At 35.3% G+C, this 24,158-nt stretch overlaps 1 protein-coding gene across 1 annotated transcript in view; it reads left to right on the top strand.

The window, feature by feature from the left end:
• Positions 1 to 220: 220 nt before the first annotated feature.
• Positions 221 to 24,158, top strand: part of LOC124538251 (neuroendocrine convertase 2) — a 107,888-nt gene continuing 83,950 nt past the window's right edge. The window contains exon 1 of the mRNA XM_047115241.1: positions 221 to 436. Coding sequence (XP_046971197.1) covers positions 224 to 436 — 213 coding nt within the window. The 5' untranslated portion in view covers positions 221 to 223. The remainder of the gene's footprint in view (positions 437 to 24,158) is intronic.

Here is a 24,158-nt window from a genome sequence, read left to right as displayed (position 1 = left end):
AAAATATATTATGGCCTAAATATAAATATCAATGTTAAGTAAAGTTCTCAGAAAATATGTAATTAATAGCGTTTGACAAGAAAACAAGGTCAATTTTGACTTGATCACAAATGTAGGTTGTTACTTCCATCAACAATGCTCATGAGTGTTGAGTCCTTTTATAATCTGTGAAAAGGCTTGAGGCTTCGGGAGTTTCGCGCATGCGTGGTTCCCGGGTCGATATATGGTGACGTCAGTGGAAGTTCGGCTTCAGTCAGCCGCCCGTGGCCACATCGCGATCATGTGGCTGCAATGTTTCGCTGCGACGGTGCTGATTGCCGCGGCTGCGTCCCGCGAAGTCTTCACCAATTCGTTCCTGGTCCGGTTCAAGAGGTCGCTCGGCCACGAAGAAGCCCACGAGGTCGCCCTCCGCCACGGCTTCGAGAATCTCGGCCCGGTGAGCGGCCACGTGATTATACGTAAACATAAGTTTAGGCCCTATCATATTTACGAGCGTAATATGATTTCGCGTGGAAATTGCCAAATGCGCTACTTTAGGGTTGTCCAATTAAGAGTTTAATTTAGTCGACTTTGACACGCGTGGAATATTCAAATTTTGTCCCTGTTTTTTTAAACGATTTATTATTTACTTTTTATTTACAAAACATCAAATTTTGTACCATTGTAAAAGTTCTAGAGCGACAACAATTTAAAATTATAAGGGATTTATTATTATAAACATGAGCCTCAATCTTATTTGAGATAATTAACCCTCAAAGATTAACTTTATTGAAGTCTTGTGTTTAAGACTCTTCTTCATTAATTGAAATGAACTTGATTTTTGTGTTCTATTTGCCTTGTCGCCGCTAAGTTTTCGAAGCGTATGAATAGTTTTAGACACGGAACATAACATGTATATTACATCCTAATCAAAGTAATAGTAAAGAATACATAAAATACTTGAACGATTTACATGATTGATGATTATTTACATTTACATGCCTTTTTAAACCTCCGATCACTTGTTTTGAAATAATCTATTTAGAAAAATACGTGATGTAGGTATCACGTATATTTCTTAATAAATAATAAGAAAATAGTATATCGTTATTAAAGTCTTTTTTAATTATACCATAAGTTGGTGCTTTTTTATTGTTATATTTCTTTAAATCAAACTGAACATATAAACTAAATTTTATGTACTATGTTAATCACTGGAATTAATGACGTTTTTCATATTCATACGTATATATTATTGTTTATATCATAACACATTTTATGTGTATATGTGTAAATATTTCTCATCCACGTCTTCGACTGCTTTTTGGGGGATGATGGTTTGTAGGTTTTAGGTATAAAAAAGTGTCCTGATGTGTATGTCCTAAGGCTTTATACTTGCTTCATACCAAATTACATCAAATTAGGTTCAATAGTTTAGGCGTGAACACATCATAGAGCTACTTTTGTAGTTATAATACTAAAATACATATTGCTTTGTTTATAATAAGTATTTGTAAACGATTAAGATAACAATACATAACTATCAGTGTCTTTAATATTTCACGACAACAAGACACGAATACGCTAGTGTCCTTTACATTATGGTAAGTACTTTGTTATGACTTATGACCATCCATTGCCTTTAATATTGAGAGAGTGAGAAATATTAACCTTTACACCATAGAACTTATCAACATATAAATATCATGATATTTATTGGGGTGCCCTTTGGGCAATCTTGATTGTTTACTTAATCTTTATCATATAATTGTTGGTTCAAAAGCACAGCGACCTATTTTACAATATGGCCAGACTGACGAACAAATTGGAAACCTGATGATAAGTAGCTGCGACTGTTCATAGACATTGGCGCTGTAGGAACCATTCCTTGCAACGCTAATGCTCTACCAACCTTGGTAGCTAAGATTTGTAATTATTAAGGTTAGCCTGCAAGTATAGACGACTTAACCTTCTCACTAAGAATTTAGAAGTTGACTGGCGGTCTCGCGGTAGAATATCTGTGTAGTGCTTCTTAATCACACAAAATCACCTGGCAGTGTGAGATATAGACACGTATGTATTGGCTACTAGATTTATCTATAATATAATATTACATTGTATCCGTAAATAGACTCGTGAACACATGAGTAATCCGCACAGTGATACGAATGCGTCACCTTAGATACGCTACCTACGATTACATTTGATATTGTAGAGATAAGTGAATTACCCCTGACATTGGTAAAAATACAATTGTAATGCGGGCTAGTTCAACGAACGCATGCCTTTCTGGTAGACGATTTATAAACACTTTCTATAGCGATGTTTTCGTAGGTAGGTACTTTGAATAAATAAAGTGAAGGCGCTTTGTTATTGTTAGGCATTTTACGAATTTATAACCTATACTAATAATATAAAATCAAAAGCAATTCTTTCTATATCTTTGTTTAGCTTACTCAGCCTAACAATTGAACTGTAATTGTTAAAATTTGGTAAAAAGCGAGCTTAAACCCAAATAAAGGACCTAAGATACTTTGTATATGTAACACCTGACGACTGAAACTGCAAACGCGAGCGAGGGTTCAGTTGAGAGCATACTACTAGTTCAAAATATAGTGCATGTAATAATCGCGCTTGTTGCATCAAAACACGCAATATCCAAATAAGAAAAGCTTTGAAGACTCAAGAAGATATTTCAAAAGATAACATATGTTTTTTTTTCAATATTTGCAAGCATAGGAACAACATGCTGCAATTAGTTTCAAACTTTCATCTAATAGGCTATAATCCAACAGGTATCCCTGTCCATTTTCAGGCCAGTAGGCTGTTATGCTCATCTTCAAATGTAAAATAAATCCATATTTTAGTATACATTCATAATGTTGCAACACGCTTTACAAAGATCTTCGCTGGACTTGGTCTCTCTCTTGGCACACCATGGAGCCATGCATCTTCACATTTTGTAACCTGTAATTTTGCGGATGTCACTCTACATAGCCTGAGAAGAGTCTTTTTCACATATAATGTTTAAGTCTTGCGTTAAATGGACCTTAAGTTTAAAAGTAATGGTAGTTTTTGTCTGATTTTGAGGGAAAAAGAGTTTTGTTAGCCGAAGATTACGTTCTGAACAGCATATCCTTAAATATCGATAAATTTATTGAAATTTTCATAAGAAGATTTGTAATTGATCAAGTAAGCACCTAATGAGTGAGTAAGGTAGTACGTAACTGTAAAAAATTGTTCGTTTATATTAGGAATATTAATATATATAATATTAGGTACTTATAAATATATATCAAATACTTTACGCGAACAATAATGCCTTGGTTAAGTGCTCTGAGCGAGAGTCTTGACTTTGGGGTTCAATGCTAAGTAATGCCGATGTGGTAAAGTCTAGCTAAAGCCGATAATACTTTTGCGAATTTTATCGCGAAAATACCGTCGATATGGTAATTTATTTTAATATCGCTTGTCTTATTTTCGAAAAGGCGAAACTTTGTCACGATGATCTTAAATTTACATACAGCGCGTTACCTTGAAAATAGTTTCGTGAAATTTCTTTTCCATATGTTACGTGTCCTCGTAACATGTTTATTATCAATTTATAAGCGTGAAGATGTCTTTAGGGTATTATATCGAAAGTTTTCAACTCGTGTGACATAATCATAACCAAGATAGGTAATCCAAAATTTCGTACAATCTATAGTAATATTTTATATGTGAACGTAATTCTGTCTGACTGTCGGTCATTCACGACCAAACTAATGAATCGAATATTATGAAATTTGGTATGAAGCAAATTTGGACACCAAGAAAGGACATAGGGTAGCTTTTTTGGCTAACACATGACACACAACCCCCTAAAACATGAACGAAGCCACGGGCGCCAACTACTATTAAACAAACAAATTTGAATGATAGAGCTGAGTTGGCCCATTTTTGTTGATGAGAGTTGTTTATTAAAAGCTGGTCATTAAACTAACGAGACATTTTTACTTAGATAGTATTAGTGTTTATTCAAGTAATAAATATTGGGTTTCAAGTTTAACACCGATTGATAACCTTGTTGTGATTAAATATTCTTATTTAAAATCTTAAATCAACAGTCACAAATATTATGATAACATTATATTTATTTCCCAAATAGAGGTGGCTTATTAGCGGAATGGAGATCCGAAACCATAATCGAAACTATCGGAAATAGAAATGTACCTGTAATCGGAACATATTTAAAGAGGGTAGTGTACAGCTATTAGTTCTCTTTTTTGGTACTGCTATTTATTTTTAATATTATTTTATCTAGCGTCTTAAATGCAGTGGCTGATTTACAAATTAACCGCTAGTATACATTTTCTCCGCCTCTGACTGGTTACTGTTACTGTTAGTTTAGTTCACAACCATATTAATTATATTTATTCTGAAATTGCAAATTTATGATTTCTGTTCTATCGTCCTCATTACATCGGCTTTTTCCGGTTACTAGTATGATTATGAACTAGGTGATATGTCGCTGTGTACTTACGAGTATGCGGATTACGGATATTATGAGTATACATATAGTTATAATGAGTCTTTTTTTATTTCTTTAAAATAAAAATGTTTCTTTGGCCGGTTCTTCTCAGGTCAGGGTATTTTCTCTTCCGAACCGGTGGTACTGTTTCAATTGACTATCAATAAGAGAGTGTAATACTTCTATATTGAATGAAGCAATTTGAGTTTGAGTTTGAAATAAATGGTCTAAATTTGATGTCCCCTAAATATGCCGCCCTAGGCTTCAGCCTACTTAGCGTATTGGTATATCCGTAACTGTTTAAACGTCGGTTACGTTTTAGAAAAATTTCAACTTCAATAATATGTCCATTACTATCAGACTAAGTCTTTAGTTTCGTTATACTTATGTATTCTTGGTACTACGTATCATTTGCCTTAGAGCTGCTTGACATAAACCCTTCTCATACATAGTTCAATAAATATACACATATTATGTCATATAAGTGTGTAGATCTTGCTTCAATAAACAATAGCTACTTTTATTAACAAGTACTCATACTTGTTACACTTAACAATAATTTTTAGTTATAAATGGGTAACTGTGCAATATTGCAAGTCTACATGGATTGGACCTTCGTAGGCACTCAAATTTATGACTCAAAAGACTTATTATTATTTAAAGACAATATTCTACCAAAAGGAAGTCTATGTGTAATATTAATTATACTTTTTATTTTATTTTTTATTTCCGTTTAGTTTTGGTTAGTTAAACATAACCATGCCAACCTCATTGGAACATACAAACCCTTTTTAGGCTCAATAGTTAAAATAATAAGTCCGTACAAAATGTTTGCCTCCTCCGATTAAGAAAAAAAATTTTTTTTAGGATTCCTTTTTCAAAATTCATAAGCGACCTTTTAACTTCGTTTGAACTCCACTATGACATAATAAGCTTATGAAAGCTTATAATACTTTATAGCCTGATAATGTAGACTATATTATCAGGCCTCGATCGAAGTGTTACAGCAAAAATAATATAAAGATTGGATAGGGTAGGACCAGAAAACCGTTGCTTGCTTTTCCAGCTAAGGTAACGTTGAAGTGATCTATACCCTTGATCAATCTATCTCTTGTAAAAATACTTGTCAATTGTGGACACATAGATATATCGAAAAATCCTATACATGATCTATGAATAAGGGTGGACTTAAGATAGTACTTCCATTTATATTTATCCTGGACATCCTTAGTTTTCTCGTTGCTTGGTGTATCAATGTAAGAAGTTTGTTAGGAATATATCAATTAGTCAAATATATTAAAAAGTCCAAATATAGTTTTGTCTGATTCGTTTTATTATCTATATATATCAAAGTACGCTCGAAGATTACGTGTGAGTAATAATGTCGTCGTAATCTCCAAACTCAAGGGATACAAGCGAACTACGCAGGGCTTAATATATTTCACAAGTGTATCCGTAAACATAGGTAGACTTACCTGCCTCACTCTTATAAAATAATGGGATGATAGCAAATCCAAGACGATTCGACCAAAGAGGAAGACTTCAAGCGTAGGTTTAACTTCTTTACGTGCTCTGCGAGGCATGGGAGTCTACATATCTCTAACTTCCAGACTTAGGAATGTTACTGAGATTTTTTCTGAATATTTGTTTTGATTCTGTACTATCTTAGTTCGTAATTTTAAGGTATGCTATGATTATTTATTGTTTGTGTACCTATGAATAAATAGATAATAGTTTGTATACAGTAAAATTAATAGTTAAACAACACAATAACTTAATCGTAATGATAATAAAGTATTAATAATATTTTTCGTTTTTGTTGTTGTTTCGAAACAAAATAGAAGATAGTACAAATATTATTGCTATTATATAAACATGGAATATAAATGAAGTTCAACGTAGAGGTACGAAACGAGTAATCATACTTGAACTAGCCGGTGGGTACATCGCGTATTTTATCGTCAAATGTCATACTAGTTTCTTTATCAGGTTTCATCTGCGTTTAAACAATATTTTTACTCCGTGGGACATAGTGTGATTTTAAATAATTGAGTTGGCCGTCTCACATCTACCAAATTCCAATTTATATTGGCCTAACAATAAAGAGAAAAAAATATATCAAATTTGGTCCAGCCTGTTAGAATAAAACACTTACATAAAGATATTAATTCTGAAGATGTAGATAGATTTTTTTAATCTAACGCATTTTTAAGCCGATCGTATAATTGTACATCCAGATTCGCTATAATAGTATAGAATTCTATTGCTGTATTCGAGTTTAAATAGTTAGAATAATTGTAGATACGAGCGACATTACATATTAAATCATGTAGTTGGCAACGTTCGTTTAAATAATGGAATGTAAAATATACATGTATGATTATTATATAGGTTCTTTTGACCGTTGACACGAAGGCATCGTGCTATGGCACGCGCGCGTTCCAGTTTTTTTGTAAAAAAATTACTAGCAGCTTACATATGTGTTATCGGTATAAATCAAAGTTATTAGAATAATATTTGAGCTGAGATGGCCCAGTGGTTAGAACGCATGCATCTTAACTGATGATTGCGGGTTCAAACCCAGGCAAGCACCACTATATATGTATATGTGCTTAATTGGTGTTTATAATTCATCTGCCACATGTACATTCCACCAACCCGTATTGGAACAGCGTGGTGGAATATGTTCCAAACCCTCACCTTAATGGAAGAGGAGGCCTTACCCCAGCAGTGGGAAATTTACAGGCTGTTACTTTACTTTTTTTATTTAGGATAATCTGCATGGGCATGTATCACTATCACTACATATTATAAAACAAAGTCACTCGGCCGCGTCTCTCTGTATGTATGTTTGCGATAAACTCCAAAACTACTGAACGGATTTTCACGGGTTTTCACAAATAGGCAGAGCAGGGAAGCTGTCGTAGGGCCTCGGTTGCCTTCCAATAAATCCGGCTTTGTTAGTTCTGCAAGACATTTTAGCTGTCCTTGCATTCTCAATGAACTACCAACCTTGGTAATGTTACATGGCTTATAAAGTCTCAAACCGGGACACAACAATACTAAGTATTGTTGTTTCAGGGGAGAATATGCAATTAGGGGGTGGTACCAAGACGTGCTTGCACAAAGTCCTATCGCCATGTGAATTGTTGTTAATGGAAAGGGTAACTAATTCCTTGTGCTAGCTAACTAGATTTCTCGGCTCCATTCAGAACTACTGCTATAAATCTATTTCAATAAAAAAACATTTGTATATACTTAGATGTTTCCACTCAGTTAGCTAACGTGCTTATTTCGTTATATTACGAACAAATTTACTATGTATGTATGTTATGTACAATTATTTTGTATACTATATACTCGGGAGCTCCGCAAACATGTGTCAGACACCAGCTGAGCTTGATACGTTCTCTGTACACACGGGTTGCATCGTGTAGGTACGAGCTTTATATTAAAACTTACGTCATGTTACAAGTTATGCACATACGAAATGAATTAGATATATTTATAATAATACGAGCGTCAAGGAGACTGCATAAAACTGTCAAAATTAACGGGAAGCATGAGTTAGGTATAAAATAAAAGTGATACGTTCATAAAACAGTTAAAAAGGTACAAAATTATTTCTCAATACCCCAGTATATTTAATTAATAATTACTTCAAGGTATATAATATTATAAGGATAAATGCGTCATAATAAAAAATATTTTATAGTGTAATCTTTCAAGTGACTTTAGCCAGTTTAGCGATATACATAAAAAAAATCAAATTAATAGGTTTAGGAGCTTATTCCTACTTAATTGAAATAATAAAAACACTATTTAAACAAATTAACAGTAACGTAAATACTATCATAGTTACATGTATCTGTGTATGTATATATGTATGTATGTGTGTACGTAAAATAGAGGATATCCTGGAACGCTGACTCAATACTGTTGATACAAAGCAAACTTCGTTAACGAGTTAAACGCTATTATGGAAACTATTGAGAACACATTGTTACAAGTTCAATTTTAATTGGATTACTATAGGGCATACCTATTAGATTTGATTGAGGTTCTTGCGGGTCCTCAGAATGGGAAGGGTCCTGTAGAATCTACATTTGTATCGATAGCTTTACATTCAATAAAATTCTGTAACGAAAATGCTTGTACAAGCTTACTTTATTGAAAATATTTTGGTTAGATTTCTAGTAAGTTAAACAAAGCAGAGAGTGAGATATATTAGGTTGGGAAAAAGTCTTTTCGCATATAGTATGTATGAACTTGTAATAAAATCTCTTTGGCTATACCATTTGTATCTGGCTGGTTTTGGTATCATTAAAAAGTTTTAATTTTAAAGAAGGCACTTCCAAATTCAAATTAGGAATTTGTGTGATTTTCATTTGTTTTTGTTGTTGTTAAAATGAGTGAATCTAAAGAAGAAATTCGATACATTTTAAAATTTTACTAAAAAAAGGTAAAAATGCAACTCAAGCCGCGAAAAAAATTTGTGATGTTTATGGACCTAATGCAGTATCTGTGAGAGTAGCGCAAGTTTGGTTTAAGAGTTTTCAAGCCGGAAATTTTGATATCAAAGATGCATCTCGCTCTGGTCGCCCTGTTACGGACAAAATTGATGCCATTTTTGAAAAAGTGGAGCAAGATCGGCATATTAGTAGTTACGATGTAGCTGAAGAACTGGCAATTGACCACAAAACGGTTTTGACTCATTTGAATAAAGCTGGGTACATAAAAAAGCTCGATATATGGGTGCCTCATGAACTCACTGAAAGAAACCTAATGAACCATGTACTCATTTGTGATTCTTTATTACGACGTAATGAAACCGAACCATTTTTGAAGAAGCTGATTACTGGTGATGAAAAGTGGATCACATACGACAAGAACGTGCGAAAAAGATCGTGGTCAAAGGCCGGTCAAGCTTCACAGACTGTGGCAAAACCCGGATTAACTCGCAACAAGGTAATGCTGTGTGTATGGTGGGATTGGAAGGGCATCATTCATTATGAGCTGTTACCGCCCGGCAGGACCATCGATTCAGAACTGTATTGCGAACAATTGATGAGATTGAAGCAAGGAATTGAGAGAAAGCGGCCAGAATTAATCAACAGAAGGGGTGTTGTTTTTTACCTTGACAACGCTAGACCTCACACATCTTTAGCCACTCAACAAAAATTACGAGAGTTTGGCTGGGAGGTATTAATGCATCCGCCGTATAGTCCTGACCTTGCACCTTCAGATTTTCATCTGTTTTGGTCTCTGCAGAATTCCTTAGGCAGTGTCAGGTTAACATCACGAGAGGACTGCCAAAACCACTTGTCGCAGTTTTTCGATCAGAAGTCCCAAAATTTTTACAGCAATGGGATCATGTCACTACCAACAAGATGGCAAAAATTTATGGAACAAAATAGCACCTACATACTTTAGTCAAATGTAAATAAACTATAAAAAAAACTTTTTGAATTTTCATATAAAATACGAAGAAACTTTTTCCCCAACCTATTAATATAATATATATTTTCACATTCTTTGTACTATAAGAAAAAACAGGAAAATGAATGAATGAAAAATCATAAAAACAGTCCTCAATAAACAAAATTGATATGAAATAACGCAAAAAAAACATTCAATACTCGACAAAAAACAAAAGAATAATATTTTCGATAAAAATTAATACACGAATTAAGCACTTCCTTTTTGAAAATCGTAAAATGATATTTTATGATGTTGCATTATTACTAAAGATAAACGTATTATCTGTTAAACAAGCAATACACGAATATACACTAATATTTGACACAATCGATGTTTCGCCCACGCAGTTCTTGTTTACGTTTAATTATGACAGAATAATCGTTTAGCGATTAGTATGACGGCATACATTAGTTCATGCAATTTATTCAAAATAAATACCGTTACCGTGATCTATAACAGCTGAATTGTACAATTTGTGTATATAACCAATCGCGTACAGGATGCAGCGATGAATGAAAATATCGTAAGACCTGTATATAGAGTCGAGATGGCCCAGTGGTTAGAACGCGTGCATCTTAACCGATGATTGCGGGTTCAAACCCAGGCAAGCACCGCTGTTTCATGTGCTTAATTTGTCTTTATAATTCATCTCGTAATCGGCGGTGAAGGAAAACATCGTGAGGAAACCTGCATGTGACAAATTTCATAGAAATTCTGCCACATGTGTATTCCACCAACCTGCATTGGAACAGCGTGGTGGAATATGTTCCAAATCTTCTTCTCTAAGCGAGAGGAGGCCTTTAGCCCCTAGTTAGTAGTACTAGTAGTAGCCTTTAGTTGTTGTTGTTGTTGTTGTTATAGAGTAACGTTGTACATATGTGAAGGGAAGGTCATATACAGATCGTTCATTTTTATTTAACTAATAATCGCTTGTGGCTTCGATCGCGTTTTAGGGTGTTTGTCGTCATGTGTTAGACAAAAAAATAGCCTATGTCCTTTCTTGGATTTTAATTTTGCATCATTCGCATCATCATTAATAGTAACAATCTACTAAGTTAAGGCAAGTAATTGAATGTTTTGTTTTGTTTTTTTTTTTTTTTTTTTATAAAAATAAGTTCATAAATTATTATTGACAGTAGCAATTTTTAGTCTGAAACCGAGGGTTATCAAAAATAAGTAGACATTTGGTATGGTGTGTGTTTGCAAAATAGATAATCCTAATACATAATTGTTATTTGGTTATTAGAATTATAAGATTTTTGAGTTTGTAAATATAGGTTTGATATTTATTTGATCAAGGAAATTAAATATTATGTTTACCCGCTGATAGCTTAATAAAGTTTAATTTTCTATGAAATCAATTTTAAGGCTGCCCATATTACGTTACATGCTGATCAATTAATTTATTTTTACCGCTTATTAGAAGCTCAATTTAATTTGTTTCACAAAATCAATTTTGAAGAATCAAGATTAGATTGCCTCGTGTTTAGAAAGCGTACATCTAATGGTTACGGGTTCAAACCCAGGCAAACACTACTGAATTTTAATACTGCAATAGTGCTACTAAATATATACATGAACTACACAATGTGTTTATAAGGAAGGTTCACAGTTTTTTCTCCGCTTATGTCTTTGTGCTTTAAATCTATAATATCTTCCAAAATATTTATTTAAATTAGATTATGTAATTAAGTAACAACGACCATATTTATATATAATAAATGCATAATAATTTTATTGGATAAGGATTCATGCTGTATTGCTTAAAATCGCTTCGTAACTAAGCTATTATTTCTCGTAAAAAATAAAATATAAAAAATGTTATACCTAAGAGATAAACGTATACCATCATATACTTTTATTAAAAACACAACACAAAACCACATTAAAAACCTCTGAAATTATTAGGGTTTTCCTACTATTCATTAAAGATAAAGACCTTCCTCTTGAATCATTCAATGTATTAAAAAACTGCATTATCCACATCTGCAAATCCACACATACACAAAGACAGACAGCGAGAATCGACTTTGTTTTATACTATATAATGAATTTCTATAGCACTTCCCACAATGTGACAAACCAGTTTAAGCCAGTGAATTTTTCAAAATTGGAATATTACCTCCGGAGATTATTACCTACAGTCCTACAAACGAAAAAGTTTTACCTCTTTTATATATTTCAATATATGATAGCATACATCTATTATATACAAGTACAATTCCCGACGTCTTCAAATTTTTGCTTTACGATATCTTCTTTTCAAAGAGATCGCTATCTCCGCAATAGGATCGCTTTTGATACCAGTGCTTTCTTGACATTTTATCATTCTTTTTTTCGTTAACATAAAATAAATCGGTATTGTATTATCTTTTAGTTTAACATAAAAAAATAAATATATTTGCTTATATTTGAGCCGAGATTGCCCAGTGCTTAGAACGAATCTTAACCGATGATTGCGGGTTCAAACTCAGAAAAGAACCACTGAATATTCATGTGCTTAATTTGTGTTTTAATTCATCTCGTGTTCGGCGGTGAAGGAAAACATCGTGAGGAAACCTCCATGTGTCTAATTTCACAGAAATTCTGCCACATGTGAATAAACCAATCCACATTTGGAACAGCGTAATGTAATATTTTCCAAACCTTCTCCTCAAAGGGAGAGGAGGCCTTACCTAGCCCAGGCCCCCCTTATCCCAGTAGTGGGATTTTCTGCGAAATTGTCTATGAAAAAACTAAAACACGTAATACCCTGTCTGTCTTGGTGACGTCACCGCTGACAGGACGTTTATTTATCGAGAACAGTAGGTAATTGCGACGGGAAATTAACGACACTTGCGCTATCATTTTACGCCGCCATACTTGTAAAGTAATTATTTTAAGTTAAACAAAACCGTGTAATTATTTTAAAATACACACTGGTTATTAATGGTAGATTTTCATGTACATGTACATCACTACATGGTATAAAACAAAGTCGCTTTCTCTGTCCCTATATCCCTAATGATACCCGATATGTATGCTTAGATCTTTAAAACTACGCAACGGATTTTGATGCTATTTTTTTATAATAGATAGAGTGATTCGAGAGGAAGGTTTCTGTATATAATACATGGACAATATTGTAAAGACTGTTAAATTTAGATTTTTCTAATGTGATATCGTAAATAAACAAATCTGTAGTATATTTAGTATCATTATTGCACCAGTACTTCGTACCGGGGCGGGTCGTCAGTCTATATGTGTTGAAGCATCAGAAAGTTTAATTATGATTTATTTATTTTTTACATGCTGGCAACACCAGTATGACGTAGAACACTTGACAGCTTCAGGGAAGAACGAAAAGAGATATATGACGAACGTGAATGACTAGATTTATATTTCGAATTTCATCATGTCTGATAACGAGCTGATGTCTAACCTCTTGTTATATATAAACGATGATGTTTAACTTCTTGTTATATATAAACGATCATAAGTCTTCATGTTTGGTCGCAAAACCTAATTTATTTCAATAAAGTTGACGATCATGCCTACCTTACTCGTCTTTAATCTTTGTAAGAAAAAATGGATCTAAGATGTCAACAATAGTATCTGTAACACTCTGGGCTTAATTAATATTGCGAGCTATTATTACTATTTTCTATTTTAATTAAAATCAAAATACATTTTATTCAAGTAGGCTTTTTAAAGCACTTTTGAATCATTTTACAAACCATATGAACTGAAGCCAATATACAACCTTTTCGGAATGAAAATTCTACCAAGAAAAAACCCAGTAGTTACTCTTTTATTTATATTATTATTCTTTTTATTTGTTTTCATTCATATATAATTACATTTTTAAATATAAAATACGAACATAAAATATATTTAAAAATATAAAATACAGAGGCCAACCAGTGGCGGGAACAGGGTCCAAGCCACCGGTGGTCAGGGCTCCAAAGAGAGGAACTTCCTCACAATACGCGCCGTGCCGAGGAGTACTGCCTTCTGCATCAGGCCCTTGACCCAGCTACCTAACGAGAGCCTCTTAAGGTGTTGGTCGAGGCTCTTGGCCATTAGGCCATTCGCTGAAACAACTATCGGCACAATAACTGCTGTATCCACATCCCACATGTCGACAACCTCGTGAGCTAAGTCAAGATATTTTATTTGTTTATCTTTCTCAGCCTTCACGAGATTCTCGTCATGAGGGATGGTGATGTCAACAATTATCGTGCGGCGCTCTGACCGGTCTATCACCACTATATCAGGCTTGTTGGCGACAACAGTCCTGTCAGTGATTATAGATCGGTCCCAGTACAGCGTGATATGACCATTCTCGAGAACTGGGTCGGGCACATACCTGTAGTATGGTACCTCTGATACCACAAGACCGTATCGAAGTGCAAGTTGTTGATGGATAATCTTGGCCACTTGATTATGTCTGTGCAAATACTCTCCGTTAGCAAGACGAGAACAACCGGAAATAATATGTCTAAGGGATTCGCCCGGAGTGTGACACGCCCGACATATGTCCACCGTGCCATCCCTCACAATATACTTCCGGTAGTTGTTCGTCATGATAACTTCGTCCATAATCGCACAGACAAAACCTTCGGTTTCACCAAATAGGTTGCCGAACCGTAGCCAAGATACGGACGCCATAAAATCCACATCGGGTCCATGAAGGGCCCGATAGAAGCGTCCGTGTAACTCCTTGCTCTTCCATACTTCCTTGCGGTTCTCAGTACTTAGTACTACAGGTTTGCGCGAGTTCTCTTTGCCTAAGGAGAGCGGAGTTAGTCCCTTGTCTATTGTAACTACATCTCGGTGCATATCCAAGTCAGTGTGGAGAAAATACTCCCTGAGTTTGTACACCTCACGGTTATGTAGGGTCTTGACATTTAAAAAGCCACGGCCACCACATCTCCGTGGGATGTACAATCTCATCACCGAAGACCGAGGATGATGCATTCGATATGTAGTCAGCAGGACACGGACTCTCCTATCCAATGCGTCTAGTTCTTTTTGAGTCCACTTGAGTATGCCGAAAGAGTACATCAAGACCGGCATGACCCAACCATTGAAGGCGCGAACCTTATTGCCACCTGATAAAAGACTTTTGAGTACCTTTTTCAGGCGACCAAAGAAACGCTCCTGCAATGATTGTTTCATGTCGGTCACATTGATGCCTAACGCTTCCGACATACCCAAGTATTTGTATGATTCGTTTGCGGACAGTGACTTAAAGTTTATGGAATCTGAAAGTTGTAATCCGTCAGATTCCACAATCTCTCCTCGCTTTACATGCATAACCGCGCATTTGTCAACTCCAAATTCCATTCTAATAGAATTACTAAAAGTTTCTGTTACCTTTAGTAACTCTACCAGTTGTGAATCTGAAGGTGCAAAGAGCTTAAGGTCATCCATGTAAAGTAGGTGGGATATTACTTTACCTCCTCTCCGCAAACGATAGCCCAGCCTTGAGCTCTCCAACAGAGTACATAGAGGGTTCAAGGCTAAACAAAACCACAATGGACTCAAACTATCGCCCTGGAATATTCCCCGCTCAATCCTTATCGGTTCGTCATTACTATGAATCGTTCGACATCCTGGATAGCGAAGGACTGTCCGCCATTGTCCCATACATGATCTCAAGAAACTGCATAGAGTTGTATCTAATTTATACAACTCCAGCACCCTCAAGAGCCATGTATGCGGCACGGAATCATAGGCCTTCTTGTAATCTATCCAGCATGTCGACAGACTCTTTCGAGAACGACGAACCTGTTGGCTAATGGTCATATCAATGAGGATGATCTGAGAGACGGACAAAATAGTATTATTTTCTATGTAACTATTAATTTTATCTCTCAGAATGGAGGTAAGGAGCTTATAGACCGTCGGTAAACAAGTAATCGGTCTATAATTTTTTAGGATCTGTTGCACTACCTGACTTATGGAGCAGGTGGGTGACTCCGGTGGTAAGGAACTGTGGTAGCGACCCAGACTCTAGAGCTGACTGGAACTGAGATGCCAAGCATTCATGCGAGCTGCGCAGCCACTTTAGCCAAAAGCTATGAAGCCCGTCCGGTCCTGGAGACTTCCAGTTTGGAACGGACCGAACTGCAGCGGCTACATCTTCAGAAGCGATGGAAATTTCTCCCATCGCTTCCAAAGGCTCGCACGCTTGCCTGACTTCCCGCATCCAGTCACCTTCTATGTGGTCGACGGGTACCGACCAGATGTTGCGCCAAAATGTATTCGTGGCATCATCATCCGGGCGACACCCATCGCTCACACCCTCGTCGAGTCGCTCCCACGTTCTGTACACCCACCTTTGATCGCTATGGAACATGCGATTCAAGTAATAACGGTCCACACGCCGCCTGTACCGACGGATGCGGCTTGCCCATGCATAAACTTTTTGTTTTAGGAAGTCAATACGCTCCACGACATGGGACGGATATTCTTGCGGACTGATACCAGTCCCCAAGAACGCCCGCCCCACGAAACGCATTACACGTGGACGCGTATTCCCTTCCTTAAAACAACAAAGTTTTCCAATGAGCACTCTGGTCTCATTAATACGTTTCTCAATCCTGCTCTGCCAGGCCGGTGCAACAGTCTTTGGTCGTGTAGCTCGTTCGGTGTCTTCAAATGTAACACCAGCTACAGGACATGCTGCAACAGCCGCACAAAACAGAATTGAGTGCGTATCTTCGAGATTTTCACTGCTCTCGAAATAATCTGCGAGCAGTGAATCCAGAGTGCACACTAGGTCCCTATTCCGTTTAGTCATGGGTAAACGTGGCAACCGTGGCCTAAGCTCAGCGGGAATGTCACGATACTCCCGAATCGCATCCTCCAGTGCGCTCCTCAGTTGATCACTGTACTTACTTGTTGTAATAGCCATGTCACCCTCGCCCTCATCATCATGATCATGACATGGGCCCTGTGGTATTGCAGGAAGTGGTCCCTGTACCACGGGTTGTGACGGAGCGGAAGTGACACCGCCATTACACTGTTCTGAGCGAATTCGATCAAGCACGGTGTCACTCAGCCTGTTGTTACGCAGAATGACCCGCACCTGATCCGACAGTCGTTGAGCCGAGACGTTGATAGCTGGTTCAAGTGCCTGAAACATAGAGAGCATCCTAACACGGTACGCCGTGAGGTTAGTTCCCCCCTCTGTAGCCCCATAGTATGCGCGCATGACATTTTCATTAATGGATTGTGTCCATCGCATGCGCTGCACACCACCACCGGAAGCGGGGACCCCGTTTGAGACCGGTTGGTCTCTGGCTCCCAAGCCCGTCGGTGGCCGGCGTCTAACCGCTCGACGTACAGGTGTTGGCGACGTCGGCGGGGAGAAGTACTCGTCGCTCGAGCTCGACGCAGCTGCAGACATCAGATTATTTCCCTGTGCGGGGTCCTGTGCCTGTGAGGCGGAGCTGAGCGGCGGGTCCGGAGATGGATTGTTGTGCGCTCGTTGTCTGGCTCTTGTCAACATGATCTTAGATTTTTATATTACTTGTGTTTTGACACTGTCACTTTCATTTTCTGTATACTGTTGTTATATGTATGAACAATCATATTGCTATATAGGCATATTTTATTATTGTTGTATTTTATATACTGGTATTTTACTTTTTTATGTTTTAAAAGCAGATTTAGACTATTTTAAATAAATTTCTTTGAATAATTCTTTGACAGCCCAATTTTTTGCATGTTGACGTATGCGTTGGTTGCCAGTTATTATTATTATTATATTATTATTATTATTATAGGGTAGGGTATTAAAATAAGTTATAGCAGTAAAGCTCAAAGACATACTTGAACTATTACTGGTCACATAAACACTCTGAAAATTATATTAAAAATTCTTAGTAATATATTGTCGAGAATATTTACCATTTATGGTTTGTACTCGTGTACATTTTGTGTATGATACAAAGTCCGAGTTTACAAACACGAATGCTTCGCTCGTGAACTATGCTTTGTTATTGAAAATGCTGTGTCTGTTAGGAATCCGAATTCCAACAGCGTGGTGAATAAAACTGCAGACGAATTGATAACCTCCTCCTTTTTGAAATCTGTTGAAAAGAAAGTGCCTCGGTCTAGCGGGGTGTTTACAACTCCAATCCAATGTTCGTTTTGGCATCACGGGTGACTGACGGCTGACTTTGTCGCCTGTTTAATTAATGATTACAATCGCTTTATTCGGATATTGCATTAATCTTATCCGAATTTTAACAAACGATGTTTGCTTGTGCGTTATCGACGTTAATAATGCTAATGGGAAAACAAAACATTATCATAACGGCTTTCACAGATTATAATGTTTTATTTAATTTCTGTTTCTATATGTCACCTTCAACTACAAAATTCGTTAGATTACAATCTGTCTCGTCAGATTTTAAACTGTCGAAGTATTGTGAACCGTGAAATATGATTTCAATTTAACGCATTATTTTTCGTTTTATTGTAAACACAAATTCACGAATTTTGTAACCTTACAGTGACATATATACTTGATGGTACTATTAAGATTTTTATTTTTTTTTACAATGTGTAGAGGTTTTTTATTAACATGAGAATTAACAACATTAAATGCTTAAATGTATATATACAAATATAAACTACAACTAGTTACTGTATTACTATTAAGTAGGTATTATAGGTGGTAGGTCGAAAAAAATCCAATAAATCGTTAGGATATAAAGACGTGAATTATATATTAAAACTAATGACTTCTTCGATAACACCTGAGCATGATAGTAAAAAATGAACCGTTTCAAATAGAAGTGTGAAAAATTACAGTGTCAATTACAATTCTTGGAATAAAGATATATTAAGAAAAAGAGTTCTGCTGAATTTCCTTTGCGATTTTTAGGAGGCGTTTTTATCCGAACCGCTGGTGTTTTTCTTCACTCGTTGAGTGTATTACTTCCATATTGAAAACAATAAATAATATTTTTTGACTTTGCCTTATGATTTATGTTTCGGTTTGAAGTTACCCAATGTAATTAAAGGAGCAAATTACATAAGTTCTTATTTCCTAAGATTAACCAATGGCTGTAATTCCTTATACTTCTTTCAAGTATCTGCGTTGATTTTTATTACATACTACTTGTCGACCGTGGCTTTTCTCACGTTTTAGGGATTTGGTTGTCACGTTTTGGGCAAATAAGTAACCTTTGTCCTTTCTTGGAGTTCAAAGTTGCTTCATACAAAATTTCATCAACTTCGTTTCAGTGGTTTGGTAGTGAAAGAGCGACAGACAGATAGACATACAGACAGATTATAAATGTGTGATATTTGTATAGAATCATCATTCTTCTGCCCTTATCCCAATTTTATTTGGGGTCGGCGCAGCATGTCTTCTCCTTCCATACAACCCTGTCAGACGTTATCAAACAAGTAACACTCTTTCTAACCATATCGTCTTCCACACAATCCATCCATCGTTGGATATAAATATTTTGTATAGAATAAAAACAATAAAATAATGAAATCAAAACATACACATTTAGGTTTTTATAATGATGACTAAAATTAGAATAGTTTCATTGAAAATCCGAATCAGAAATCAATATCTGAATAAATAACAAGTGACATCAGTGTAATCCCATCGCTCCCTCATTATATAAGCACTCATGGTTTTATGTCAAGGCTTTCTTGTAATCATCGTCGCCCTCCTATCCACTTGACGCCATACAATTTGTGTATATATTTTAATGACTCGTGTGTTCGTACTGTGTTTATAACGATAGCTGTAGCACGTTACGAATAAACATACCTCAAATCTTAGAATAATATTACAAAATATAACATCCAATTTTTAATAAACTATCTAAGTTTAGGGATAGATCGCTATCTCCAATTATATCAGTCTGAACTTATCTATCTTTAATTTGTTTTACACAATCAAGGATAAGTGTTATCTATCTTTAACCAATGATAGATTACTTTCCCTCTTGTATATCTAATGTTGCGAACGTTTCGTTCTACTAATAACCACAAAACAATTTTATTTTAATTTATTTTTTATTTGTTTATCATATCAAATAAAGTAATGAAATATTTTATGGAAAAATCAACTCACGTATTGTTGCAACTGCGCGTATCAAAATATTTAATCAAATATCCGCCATCTTGTATTTATTATGACGTAATTTACTATAGAATCTTAATTGTTTGTTAATGTTTTTAAAATTCGATTACTACAAAATTAAACAGTTATTTTAAAATTTAATATTTTAATAAAGAAGGTTGGTTTTTGAAACAAAGTAAATTACAAATTTGTCTACTCGGCGAGACGTTAAAATAAAACCATCTGAGATCTGAGAGTTGGATTTTCCACATTTTTTGTTTTTAATTCAGTCAAAAGTACTCGTGAATTCCTGGACGGAAAAATGCAATAACATTTATTATCTTGACTTGGGATTTTTAATTTAAAACTTAGTGGTTGGCATTGAGTTGGTTTCCAGTGCTTTCAAGAGTAAAAAGGGACTAGGAAATCATCAATCAACAGTACTTCTAAATTGATTAATCATTGGTTACTTTTGAGTCCTATCCTATACTAATTATTATTAATTGCCTTCTGAGTGTTACTATTAATTCGTCTGACAGAGAAGTATGGAAGGAGAAGACATGCTGCGCCGACCCCAGATAAAATTGGGATACAGGAGAATGATGATGATGTCTTCTGAAATAAATCCCTTCTTAAAGTTCTTGAGTTAATATTAATTTCAATTTCATACGCATGTAAGTGTATCGACGATTATCACTTTAATATGAATGTATATAAAAAGCTACATATTCGGTTTCAATTCCCACCGGCAGGAGCGGATGTAGGTCACCAATTCGGTTATCCAGAAATAAATCTGACCATTAAGAACGCTTCTTTCCAGTAATTTTATTCTCAGTTTATCAATAAAAAGAGTAACGATGTTTGTGAAAAAAGTCTTAAAAAATATTAAATTTTTGCTATCATCAAAATTAAAGAAAAAAATACAAGTATACAGGTATCAACGTATCTAGTTTCTCTTCTTATTAATAATCATCAAATATGCTAATAACAACTATAACAGTATACTGTATTCTGCTAATTTTGTTTTGTTCAAAGCGTCAACATAGATAGCCGCTAAGATGAATTAAGAATTTTGCCAAAACCTGACTGAACTGACTGGGTATTCTGGACTTGAGTGTCCTATCCATTAGCATAAAATCTCAGCTTTACCTATTTATTGCCCACTGCTGGGCTAAGGCCTCAAGGCCTCAAGGTCGTGGAATGCACATGTGGCAGAATTTCGATGAAATTAGACACATACAGGTTTCCTCACGATGTTTTCCTTCACCGCCGTGCTCGAGATGAATTATAAACACAAATTAAGCATATATGTGCGTTCTAACCACTGCGCCATCTCGGCTCCGCTTTGTATAATTTAAAGATTTTTTAGTCAACAATCTCTTACAGTCCATTGCTTAACAAAGACCAAGATCTGCTAAAGCGCTTAGTTTGCTTTACGTATCCTGACGGCTCGTGCTAACGATTTCAAGTTGTCAGACCCAGGTGCTGAAAGGTCACATAATCTGTGGTACCAAATTTAAAGCTTACAATGGCTTAAATATAAGACACGATACATACAGGGCTCATATATAAAACGTAGACGATACATTTTTGTCCTCTAAATCCCCAAAGAGAAAAAAATATATGTACATATGTTTGGAATAAAAGAATATCCGAGAACATTTCGTTCGATATAAATTGAAACGTCTCAATACAATTGCGGTAAGTAAAATGAGAGTTATATTCCTCGAACGAATTTCATTCGGAGGGAAGCGAAGCTCACATCGTTCGCAATGAAGAAAACCGATAAAGATTTTTTAGCTTTTGTCTTATTTGTTCTTATAAGGCTTTGATTTAAGATCTATAAACTCTTTAAGGCATTGTTTCTTCTTTTTAAATTTAAGAACTTGTAACATTTTTTGTCCATATGTGTGACTTTTTGAACGTTTCGGTACCTGGTTGTACAAGTGGTTAGGATAACGGCAGCAGTTCCCAAAGTTCTCGATAATCCACATGTCACAATTCGGGTCAATAAGAGTGATTGGGTATTTCTATCGAAAAAATTATGATAGCCTGGAGTTTGTAGGTTGGAAGTATGTATACTCCCGTGCATCAAAGTACTTGTTGGTCCTGCGCTTTGCCTCACCAGATTATGAAACTAAGGGAGTTAAGAGTCAACCTCTATTTGCGAATACACTTATGGGCTATGATATGTGATCTGCCTGGTTTCTCCTGAGATTGGCTGCACTGGCCAAAATCAATCTGAACAATGCCATCATGTTGTTTCACAATTAAAAAAAAATTGGATTGTGATATTGTGTGACATGATAACAATAAAAATTATGTTAGTCCCTTGATTCAGGTTAGTTAGGTATTTGAATGTCTGATAGTAGTCTGTGTCTATGACTCTTCGGTGTCAATCAACAAACACAAAAAATAAGTCACCAAATTATGAAAAAACGTAAATCAATGCAGTATACGATTTTGAAATGTCTCAATTTCGTTGTACGAAATCATAAAATAATAAGACGCCCATGTTCACACCTATAGTAACATTCGATTGATCAAATTGACATTATTTATCCTAGACGTTGTCTATGGAAATATACACGTCAGATTGACGTCAAGGTTTCATTGAGGGAACGTTGTTTATATCGTAAATTATTATTGTATTGACCTTTTCTCTTCAAAGAGCTGTCCAAAAGATTATGATGATTTTCGATACGCGTGGGCTTATATCTTGAAGTGAACTTGATTAAGAATACTTAAAAGAAACCCACACAAGTGTAACACTATAAATATTCTAATAGTCGAGTCTAGCGAAGTATGTGATTTGAATTTTAAATAGTGTTATATTAACTTACTTTTACTATTTCAAAAATAACATCCAATGTTATTATAGTGACTTTGGATAAGATTTGATAGAGTAATAATTTTGTGAATAGAAATCTATGAAAAGTTAGGTCATATGTTAGGAACTGTTGTTAGTAGACATTCCTTTTAAATTACGCAGAAATAGCCTTTAAATGATAAATATTTGTAGTTTATAAGTACCCTAATTCTCACATATTTTTAAATATGTTCTATATGTACCAAAACTGTGTGAAGCTCCCAAAATTGAGGTATTGTGTTAAAAATTAGGTTGTTTTGTATATATTTTGTTAACAGGAAAATCGTTGTTTTCCAATGTTTGCCGTGAAAATAGTTTTTAGAATCGTTTAATGAATGTAATATAACGTTAGATACTAAACTGATTATTTAACGTGACTAATGTAGCGTGCTACGAATGCTTTCGTGCTGCCGTGTTTATTTTTTAAATACCTTTATTTTTAGCGAAGTCGTGTACTTTTAATGAATTACTTTTAGCATCTACTTTAAGGAAATTGAATAATGTTCTATAATAGAGCTTGTTTCTGTTCACCAACTAAGTAAGTAAATGGTTTCCCCTTGCCGAGAAGGGCTTATTCGATGCGGGTTGGTTGATATATTGTATGTTTAGAATTTCATCGGACACGTGCAAGTCTATTTATAATTTTTTTTTGCCGCTGAGCATGAATTTACCTATAAATACAGTTTAGGCTCATGAAATCTCATTGGTGCTTCAAGGCTTAACGTGGCATTTTCTGTTATCATTCACTTCTTCTGGTTCCCGTCACCTTAGGTAGGCAGTTAGTTTAGTTTTTCATATAACCTTGTTTGGTTATAAATTATATCAGCTGTATTATTATATCAGATGTAATGTTGTAATTAAAAAAAATCTTTTTCAATATTTAGAATCAATCTACAGGACTTACTACATATTTTCATAGTAAACAATTTTGACATTTAAGACAAAGAGAAAATGGTTAAGAAATGCGTGTCTTAAGAAAAGTCTGAAACATCATAAAAGTCAGTGGAAAAATGAACCGATTATCAGCACTCCTTATCGCCCGCCCCCCCACTCCTCAGAGACGGGCGAAAACAAGTACTACTATAACATACAGACAGGACTAAGTCTTCATGATTATTATAAAATTCAAATATAGAATTATAAAATAAAAAAAAAAACACCGTAACTAGATCGGCCTCTACGTAATCATAATTTCGAAAATATACATTAAGGCTGTCCAGGAATAGCAGATTAAGTCG

The sequence above is a fragment of the Vanessa cardui genome, chromosome 20, assembly GCF_905220365.1.
Source record: "Vanessa cardui chromosome 20, ilVanCard2.1, whole genome shotgun sequence".
Lineage (NCBI taxonomy): Eukaryota > Metazoa > Arthropoda > Insecta > Lepidoptera > Nymphalidae > Vanessa > Vanessa cardui.
Note: the sequence above shows the minus strand (reverse complement) of the source record. Positions and strands in the feature narration are given on the sequence as shown.